Below are 10,925 nucleotides of genomic sequence, written 5' to 3'. Positions count from 1 at the left end.
ATATATATATATATATATATATATATATATATATATATACTGTATATACACAGTATATATGCATATATCATTTTAAATGCCATTTTAAAGTCCTTTCCTTCAAATTGTCCTTTAAGTTTAAGATCAGTCAGATTCTGTTTTACTCACATTTTTTTCCTTTCCCATTTAAACCACAAAGTTTGCAATTACAATTTCACACAATTGTTGGCAACGCTCTCCTTTAAATCACTATGAACTGAAAAGGCTTGACATGTTTTTGGTTCAATTGCCCTTTTGTGTTTTCGCTGTCATTCCAGCTCCCCCCTTTAAAACACTCCCAAGTATTCCCAAAAGCTTTTATTCTCGGTTTCCCCCTCCCTCCCTCACTGCCTTCCCCTTCTCACCCCTCCCAACCCTTTGTTAGAGACAGCCCCTCATCCACTCCCCCTCTCACTGTCTTCTCCTTCATTCGAGGCAGAGAGAGGGAGTCATGAGCGTCCGTGCCGTAAGGATGCAGAAAACACGCTCTGTGCATTGTTTAACGTAACGGAGAGGTGGACTAAGTGTCATCTGCCAGTTTGTTTTATTTTTTCCTGCTTTTTTCCTCTCAGGCTCCACTCATTTGTGCATACCTCTCCCTGGCTCTTTGAATGAGAAGCGCTGGCTGAACGCAGGCTTGCACTGACAGAGTACCTGCTGCCTGGGGGATTTTCTGACATGAATAGCGGCGATCAGAGTATATGTTTTGTCTGGCAATGAACACTTCCTCTGAGGCTCAGCTGGAGCGAGTTTAAGCCCAGGACACAAGGAGGTACACCAGAAGAGGAACGGATGCTTGAGAGAGCTAAACGGAGAGAGAAATTGCTTCTGACTCCAATGACAAGAAATGAGAACGGAAGAGCCACTTTTTCCAGAGTGACAAACAACTTGGCTGAGTCCACAACAGGAGCTTGTCTTGTCTCAGGAGTTAACCACTAAAAAGGACTGAGGACTAACAGCACTGTCCGAAGCAGTTGTCTAGTTTGCTTTGCGCACATTGCCGTGGCAATCTCAGCTGTTCCTCGTATCTTGTTTCCGGCTGCCTGGATCAAGGAGCACGCCTCTACGCTGACAGGAGCATCTAGGGGAAGAGTGCTCACCAGACACCACAACTTTTGACTGCACGCTTCATGCAGAGTGCTTTCCAAAAAAGAGGGGAGGTCACCAGAAAGGACCAGTGTTAAAGGATAGAGGGGGGTTGAGGATAAAGACCCCGCTGCTCTCCGGGGCACATGGTCGAGCTTGCCAAAGACAGCTGCTGACTCTCTGTGGGCTAATTATTCATTCATTCAGGAGATTCAGCCTGGGGCGGGTAGAGAAAAGTTTAGACTTTTACGACCGAAGACGAGCCTAGTGTTGCCGTTCTCCGGAAGATTTGGGAAGGGGTCGCTCTCCAAAAGTCCAAAAGTGTGTGTGAGAGAGAGGCTAATGACTCCAATTCCAGATTGTGGGCAACCAAGCGTTTCCCTGGACAGACGGCTAGCATGATGCCTAATCACATCCGCAGTGCATCCTGACACATGCCACAACCAGAGTAGCCTGGCATCTTCACGCTGCTGTCGGGCACAGACAGGTGGCAGCACGTCCTGAAAGAAGGGAATTCATTGTGCCATAAAAAATTACAAGCACCCCTTAAGACAAATCAAGAGCCAATTCATTACTAATTCACCAAGCGGTGGAGTTCTGCGCTCGCGGATTTAAAGTACAAAGTGCAGCGGGGATTGTTTGCACTCGCTTGTCGTGTTGCCAATCTAGGCCAGAGGTCCAGTGGAGTTTTTGTCAGATACACTCAAGAGAACTCACACTCTAACCTTTCATGACAAACCACCCCTGTGCTTGGGAGAGAAATGGAGGGATCGCTGGAGGGTTGGGGACTGTAGGACCTGTACCCTTCCAGAATGGCTGTAATTTGGGAACAAAATGCGTTGCTTGGAGACTGGCGAAAGTATTTGTCTACGTTTTTCAGGAAGGAACTGTGATAAGAAGCGCCACTGGAGTTTAAGCTGAAGCCATTTTCGGATTTCTTTTGTCGATCCTTCTTCTCTGAGTCTGTTCGGAACGCTTGTCGACTTGGCGTACTTTAGGGACGGCGCGGAGTGGAGTATGACCAGTTGTCAGTACCCCACGCCGCCCCCGGAGCGGGACCGCATGTACCAGCACAAAGTGTCGCTGGTCGTGCGGTACTTCATGATTCCTTGCAACATCTGTCTCATACTGCTGGCCACTTCCACGCTCGGCTTCGCTGTACTCCTCTTCCTCAATAACTGTAGGTCACAGTTAGTGAAACATGACTTGCAGCGTATGTATATATATATGTGTTTGTGTGTTCGTGTTTGTGCATGACCCTGTAGAGTTTTTGTGGCTTGATAAGTTACAGATTAGTGGTCCTTTCCCTTGTGTGCTCTGTAGAGATTTCTTACAGTGATGCTCAGGATGGGAGAGGGTAGATACTTTGACGGATGGATGGTTCAATAAGGATCGATTGCAATCAAAAACTAATCCCTAATGCGTTGGCTTCGATCCTCTGCCTGACAGTGAAATGATTGAGGATGACACAGATAAACTGTCCTCATCCTACAAAGTGCTTGAACGCTTGTGTTCAAAAACACTGCTCGGTGGCGCTCTGTCATCCCTGAAGCAGTGGTATTTAGACTGCACAGTGGGATAAAGGGGGCAGATTAAATGCCTTTGGATGTGAAAGCTTGGCATTAGCGTCAGTGCTTACTGTATCTGCTTGAGTGAATCTGCAAACGCTTTGGTGTCTTAGGGTGCCGCGCCAGCCAGTGTGTGTTGCCAGATAGTTTTGGCACTGTGCCTACAAAGAAAAGATTGGAGACGAAACGTGAGCGCCAGAGCATGTCACAATGCGCTTTGATGAAATGGAGCAGCAGGTAATGCTGCTCTTTTCCTGTTTTAGATGTATTACTATCTCTGTCCTGTTTTATCTGCCTTTTTGCACAGCTGCATGCCGGGTTTTCTTATTCTGTGAATTCTCAGTTACATAGAAACGCGTTATCTAAGACTACAGTATGATTTCGGAGCTTTTGTAAGATGTTGTTAGTACGCTCTGCTAGAGAAATAAGTTTAATTGATTAGAAAATGGTCTTGCTATGCATCAGTGGTGATGCCTCATTAAATTCTTAATGATATTGAAATTTAGATGACTTTTTAACAGGAAGCTTGTACAGCGGATGTCAGACACACACACACACACACACACACACACACACACACACACACACACACACACACACACGTATATGGTCTGTTTACACTTGAGTTCAGTGGCTGTCTTTGGCCGTTCTCCAGCATTAAGCTTGTAAGATGCCATGTGAAATTACACTGCAGACACTGGTATATTGTTAATGGAAATATTTGACAAATTGGGTCACAAAGTACCCAACAAAATGTAAATTAGCCCTTTGGTAGGGCCTCAGGCCATCTGAGTAGATATTAAAACACTGTTAAATAGTTACATAGAAGAATATATGTGACTTTGTTCTGTATAGAGACAATAATTTAAACCTTTTTAGATAGGAATATGTTTAGTATTTTTGAAAGAAAGGCCCTGGAAAGGAGAAAACAGTAAAAAAAAAAAAGAGAGCATTTGGCCCAATGCTCCCTCTGTAAACCATTACCTACCTCATTTCTCATAATCTTACCTGTGCCCTCACTTAAAGAGATCCACGGTGCCTCTACATTAGATCTTTATTAAAAGACCAAAAAGGGCCCTTCATGAAATTCTAAAAATGTGCCCTCTCCATCCCTCAATAAAGGAGTCTGACTGTGAGGTTCATTTATAAACCGACCATGTCGCAAAATCGATTTAATCCAGACAGATTCCATTAGATTTAAACATAAACTCGGTTAGAGCACTCCATCCCTGCTCCTCAAAGAAGAGTAAAAAACAGGACGGAGTGAAAGAAGTACCATTAACATGGAGAGGTGCATCGTAGCGTTTGAAAGCTTGTTGGAGTGGGATACAGACCAAAGGTTAGTCATTTCCATTTTCATTTAGCAGGCACTGAGAAGAGAGGCCACATAGGACTAGAGCTGCTCAGCTCCACAACCAAATCCATCAGCCTATACATACACATCAGCAAACTAGATAATAAAACAGAAAGGAAAAGAGGACAGACACTGAATGAAAACATATGGCTAGCATACTGTACGTATATGCAAGCCTGCCTGACAGTTCAAGTTGAGGTCTAGGCCTATTTGGGGCCACAAATAGCAGAGTGTATCTGCCTTACTATTTTTGCTTACTGCTTTTTACATGGATATTTAACAAATATGAATCTCATATTTGAAATTACAGTATTGATTTAAATTTACATTAAATAGTGACATGCGAGACATGAATTCACTTGATTCTATAATATTCTGATTTATGTTTAGTTATTTTGCAGTCATTAACTCACTCGCTTCTTTATCATGTATTCTTAATTACTTCAGTACTTCTGCAATTATATTCTTGGCTCGTTCTCAGTTTGAATTTTGGTAGAATAGAAATAATAGAGTCTGTATTGATCTAATGCTACAGTACATTTAATCTACTCAGATTTGCTTTGAATTGTGGTTAATCTCCCTTTTCACAAAAATATTGTGAATTCTTGGTCTGAGAATATTGGTATTGTATAAAAATTATTGCAATACTTTTCTCCTTCCTATTTTTAGCAATATTTAACATTTACATTTTTGCTAATTTTAATTTAAAGGAAATCATCGAGTATTTATTGACCTATTGCAATTTCACCTATTTAGATTTGCTCCGATTTAAATTGTAGTTAATCAGTTAATCTCCATTTTCTTGAAAATATTGCCAATTCTTGGCATGAAAATATCGGTATAGTATCATGAATTAAAATACTGCTTTATCAATATTTAACATTTACATTTTTAAATACTGATTGGCCAAATTTTTGTATAACAACCATTAAACTGTAAAATTGTCAACTGTCCCTGGCAACAATTTCCTTCATAGCTGTGCTATGAATAATTTAACATAAATTATTGCAATGTTATTGCAGTGTGACCCAAGTATCAATGTAATATTGTATCACCAGGTCCCTGCCAATTCCCTTAAAGGAAAAGTTCACCCAAAAGGAAGATGTTTTCAAAGTCAGTGGAGTCCAAACAGCATTGGACTCCTTTGATTTTCATTGTATGAACTGAGACACTGAGACATAAATATCTTATTTTGTGATCCACAGAAGAAAGCATAGGTTTACAACAACATAATAATGAATAGAGATGACACAATTTTCATCTCTTTAAGTAAAGCAAATGTGCTTGAGGTGAACCTTGCGTTGAATTTCTCAGCAGCGTATCATTTACATGAGAAACAAACGTTCCCGTGAGACCTGCACAGACAGTTGTTTTGTCCTCTACTGCCACTGGACATATAAGAAAGAAGAGCTGTGCTTGGGGGCGTCACAGGGTTATGCATTACAGTGTGTGAGCAGTATATATTTTATCTCTATGATATGCATCTGTGTGTGTGTTATTCACCCTCAGCTCTGGCAATGTTTCCCGGAGGATGAAACGCTGTAACTGTCATGATTGACTCTCGGACCAGTTCAACAGACACTTCATTATTCAAGGAGAGAAGCACAGCAAGTCGTCTCTCTCTCGCTTCCTCGTTCCCTCACACCTCTGTTTTTCTGTCTCTGTCTCTCCCTCTCTTCAGTGCCGGCTCTCCAATCTTCCTTGCGCTCAGTTGTTGACAAGCAATTTGAAGTGAGCCTAAAATTAAACTCTATCCTGGCAGTTGGGGGTGCTGGTGAAGAGAGGAGTAGAGATTCCAGCTCCGGCCCTGTGTGTGTGTGTGTGTGTGCAACCGGCTGGCTGGGCAATTGATGTGATAGTTTTGTGGTGTTGGTTCTTCCTGCCTGCAGAAGCAGGGTGTTGTAGCTGCACTTTAGCTAGATGGCTTCATGCGCGTGTTGTTGAAACGCCAGTTCTGTCAAGAGTAATAAGGTACGCGAGTTCAGTGTTTTCAAAATCACTTCAGTTTGGAGGAAAGTTAGACTGAGTGGGGTCGCTTCCAACTTCTGTGGCAGTTCTCGCTTTCAGTCGGTGCTGATTTTAATGAGTTTCAGCCCAACACTTTTGACTGGTTTTGTAGTCTGAATATTTTAAAGGGGTCATATGATGTTGCTAAAAAGAACATTCTTTTGTGTATTTGGTGTAATGAAATGTGTTTATGTGGTTTAAGGTTAAAAAACACATTATTTTCCACATACTGTACATTATTGTTTCTCCTCTATGTCCCGCCTTTCTGAAACGCATCGATTTTTACAAAGCTCATCGTTCTCAAAAGTGAGGTGTGCTCTGATTGGCCAGCTATCCAGTGCGTTGTGATTGGCTGAATACCTCAAGCGTGTGACGGAAATGTTACTCCCCTTACCATACTGTGATGCCGTGTCCCGGCCAGAGTGATGAGACAAAAACATTAAAACCCATTATAAACGAGGCATTTGTTGCATCCAGTGGGGACATAGTTATGGATTATAATGACTTATACGGTCTTTTTACACGTTGCGCTGCATCGCGCCGCGTAACACCATGACTGCATTTGTGATCGGAGAAACGACAAACAACAAGCGCTACTCTACACTGCTCAAAGCTCGCGTTTGAATCATCAGTGGCAAATCCTTTAAATATGAAAATGTACTTACAGTCTGTGAGTCACAACAGCCGGCATTGTAGTCTACTCTACCAGGATCAGGAAACAGTCCTCCATAAAATCCGCTGCACACATCTGAATATTTAGGTTAAACTGTTCTGGAACAGTGTTGTAAATACAACTTAACCACTGATTTATAGTCGTGTCCTCTTTTGGAAGGCCAACGAAACACACAGCGTCTTCACAACATGGCAGTGGCAGCAACAAAAAAGTTACCCCTTCTTTCTTTGCGTATACATTTGGGTGGGTTATGCAAATCTTCCCACATCGTGACGTAGACATGTGGGGGCCTTTTTAAACAAGGTGTTTTAGGAGGGCGTGGATGAGTCTTAACTTTTATAAAGAATATCTCTTTGGGTTTGAGACTTTAGTCTTTGCAACTTTAGAGATCTTATCTATTCACGAACAGCTTGTGACACTCCAAAGAGAAAGGAAAACTTGAAATCGCATCATATGACCCCTTTAACATTTATTAGTGTAACAGCTTAAACTGATAGTTCACCCAAAAATGTACATTCTGTCATGATTTCCTCACCCGTGTGTCATTCCAAACCTGACTTTCTTCTATTGTGGAACACAAAAGAAAATATTTTGAAAAATGTCTCATTTTTTTTTTTTTTTATCCTTACTATGAAAGTCAATGGGATTCAGTGTTGTTTTGAACCACATTGACTTTCATTGTTTCTAAAAACCAGTTAAAACATTCTTCAAAGTAACTTCTTCTTTTATAATAGTCTTTTGTGGGTGTTTGTTGCTTTTGTACGATGTATGTACGGAAAGCCTGAAGGGACAAGCATTATTGTTTTCCTGTCTTGTTTTCTTGCGATCTGTAATTTTCTTGTGACCTCAACATAAGTTGTATTTGCGATGTTGATTTCTCAAGCATTTTCTCAAGCATTAAAGTGCAGATGTTCCATTCCCTTGAATTGGCTCAAAATGAAAATTAAAACACATGTTCAGAGTCTTTACAGTGTTTAAAACTATAAAGTCGTTGCTTCCTTCACGAATGTCATACAGTTAGAAAAAAACAGTACACAATAAAAAACGTTTCAGCTTCAATGAGTTGCTGAAATAAACAACATTTTTCTTATCCATGTTGCAGCAGTATGAGCATAGAAATGGCCACGAAAAAGCAACAGAAAACTTTTATTTAAGAAAACATTTTAATAAAATGATTTTTAAAATGATGAAAGAATTAAGTCATTGTTGTCAAGATCACAAGAGGATCAAGTCAGTATCTCCAGAAAACAAATGTTTCATTTGTTTGTTGTTTTTTGGTGTGTTTTGGTGATTCATCTGTCCAACAAGACATTTCAATGTCTGACCAAGAACATTTGGTTTAGCCTTGTATGAAAACCATTTTTGTGGCTTTTTGATGTAGGCCACAGCCTGTGAATGCAATTCTACATTACTAGTTCAAAAGTTTGGGGTCAGTAAGATAGTTTTATTTATATATATATACTGTATATATATATATATATATATATATTTTTTTTTTCCCCCAATATTTTACAGCCAAGTTAATTTTTTATATTATATATATATATTTCTGCATATGCTTGAGTTACAGTTTACAAGGTTTTACTGCAGCGTTTTTATATATTTTTTCAGTCAAAATGTCTAATTTGTGTAGCCTATATATATGTTTTTTGCAAGAATATATATATATATATATATATATATATATATTTTTTTTTTTAGTCTCTTATGTTTATAAAGACACATTTTTTATTTATTTCATCAAATATACAGTAACATCAATATCATGAAATATTTTTAGGATTTCAGCAGGCATTACTGAAGATCAGTGTCACTTGACCCTTCAGAAATCATTTTAATATGCTGAAACATTTCTTGTATGGTTTGTTAGGATAGGACAATATTTGGCCGAGATACAACTATTTGAAAATCTGGAATCTGAGGGTGCAAAAAAATCGGAATATTGAGAAAATCGTGTCACGTTTGATCGCTTGAACACTTTTTGATATAATGTGCCTTTACTGAATAAAAAGTATTAATTTCTTTCAAAAACAAAAATACAAATCTTACTGCCCCCAAACTTTTATTGAAAAATTATGTTTTTAACATTTATTTCAGTGCTGTAAGTGCATTACTGCAAACATATTTGACAGCATTTCACGCCACGGATGCTGTCGATAGAGCTCACGTTGTATTTAACCCGCAAAATTCCTTTAATCTCATATTCCAACGGATCTCTCTTAATCTATTCTTTTTGAGATTTAACCTCTGTGAAAGAGTCATGTAGTCCACTGTCCACCCACTCATTTGAAACGACTGCTGAACCACCTGGGACCGTCCGGATGTCTTCCTTTTAACTAATGTGCCTCTCTCTCTCTCTCTTCTTCCTCCGCAGATAAACCTGTTCACTTCACACCGGCTCCTCCTCCTGATGGTAAGTCCCATAAGAATTCCCCTGACCGGAGTGTTTTCAACCTGCCCAGATAATGATCTCAGCTCAGGCTTGTTTGCTGTTTGAAGTGGGCATCCTCGCCACGTCGCTTCCCACCGCCGGCTTGTGTGTAGCCTGTTAACATGGTCAGCGAGAAGCAGGGAGGGACATCTGCTTTGATGTAGAAATCTCCTGACATCTTGATTTATCTAGACTGGTGGGATGCAGGGTGGCTGACTTCTCGGGCATGCGGCTAAAGTTTTCCCACATCCCCTTGGGACGCAGCTTCGTTTATTACTCAAGCTGATTAGCCGATTGCTTTTGCTAAGTTTATGAATATAAATCTCAATATTAAATGAGGTATTGTTTCTCTAGTTGTCACCATGCACTGAGAGTCATTAATTATACAACAACAATTTATTGGCAAATGGCATATCTCTGCACAGATTAATTGGGAGAAACAGCTGGTTTCCCCACTCTGTTAATGAATATTTATATGCGACAACATGAAATGGGCTTTGGAGGTTACTCCTGAGCTGCTGGCAGTGGAGATGCTTCTCTTTATGAGCTGGAGGGAGCTTCATTATGGACACCATCGTAAATACTCCAACAAAATAGCTTCGTGTGTGTGGGTGTAGTTGGTATTAATGCACCGAAATTACATGTGGTATAATTAACTCCAGTGCACACGTGCATACATTTTGAAAGTTTTCAGTGTGCTTGTTAGCACCGAACCAGACCTGAATGACCAAAGGAGCAGCAAACAAACCATAATAATGCTCTGAGAACAATGCTGTGTTCATTTTTACATATTTTTATGATTTGATCATGGCTTTTGTATATTGGTGAAAATGTTCTTTAAATTTAGTGAATATTTAGTCATATTTTATTGACCGTTTTAGTCTGGTTATGACATTTAATTTGATAGATCATTAGCTTTTATATTTATATTTTTAGTTTACTTTTTAGATTTAATAATGTGGACATTTGTATTTATTTCTTTAAGTTTTTTTTATACTTCTAATTTTAGTACTTCAATTTAAACTTGATTTCAGTTAGTTGACAAGACAACATTGCTTTTTTGTTGTGTCAGTTTTGCTAATCTTTATATTTTATTTTATTTCAGTTTTATTTCAATTAACAAAACCATTTTATCATTTTAGTTAACAATAACAACACTGAACAACGATAATGAGATGATGCAAAATGCAAAAATTAAGCCAAATATTCAAGTATAAATATAATATATAATATGTGTATCTATGTATGTAGACAAATTATAATTATATATTATTTGTATACATTTGTGATTAATATATATAATATATAAATACCACATATACAGCATATATTTTGAAAATATTTACATGTATTTACATAAGTTTATATTCATGTAATTTATATTATATACAGTGGGTACGGAAAGTATTCAGACCCCCTTAAATTTTTCACTCTTTGTTATATTGCAGCCATTTGCTAAAATCATTTAAGTTAATTTTTTTTCCTCATTAATATACACACAGCACCCCATATTGACAGAAAAACACAGAATTATTGACATTTTTGCAGATTTATTAAAAAAGAAAAACTGAAATATCACATGGTCCTAAGTATTCAGACCCTTTGCTCAGTATTTAGTAGTAGCACCCTTTTGATCTAATACAGCCATGAGTCTTTTTGGGAAAGATGCAACAAGTTTTTCACACCTGGATTTGGGGATCCTCTGCCATTCCTCCTTGCAGATCCTCTCCAGTTCTGTCAGGTTGGATGGTAAACGTTGGTGGACAGCCATTTTTAGGTCTCTCCAGA

General features: G+C 39.0%; 1 protein-coding gene across 7 annotated transcripts in view; it reads left to right on the top strand.

Annotated features, from left to right (window-relative positions):
* The window catches only part of agrn (agrin), a 285,064-nt gene that overhangs the window by 110,219 nt on the left and 163,920 nt on the right, over positions 1-10,925 (top strand). For 4 of the 7 annotated variants that reach the window (XM_016280112.1, XM_016280113.1, XM_016280114.1 and 1 more), the window contains exon 3: positions 9,081-9,119. In XM_016280112.1, the coding sequence (XP_016135598.1) occupies positions 9,081-9,119 (39 nt within the window). Of the gene's footprint in view, positions 1-450; positions 2,318-9,080; positions 9,120-10,925 lie in introns of those variants that run through there. The other 3 variants (XM_016280117.1, XM_016280116.1, XM_016280115.1) reach the window with 2 other exon arrangements.

The sequence above is a fragment of the Sinocyclocheilus grahami genome, unplaced genomic scaffold (genome assembly GCF_001515645.1).
Source record: "Sinocyclocheilus grahami isolate Dianchi unplaced genomic scaffold, SAMN03320097.WGS_v1.1 scaffold137.1, whole genome shotgun sequence".
NCBI classification, from domain to species: Eukaryota; Metazoa; Chordata; class Actinopteri; order Cypriniformes; family Cyprinidae; genus Sinocyclocheilus; species Sinocyclocheilus grahami.
The sequence above is the reverse complement of the archived record's forward strand: the minus strand, read 5'-3'. Positions and strand labels throughout refer to the sequence as shown.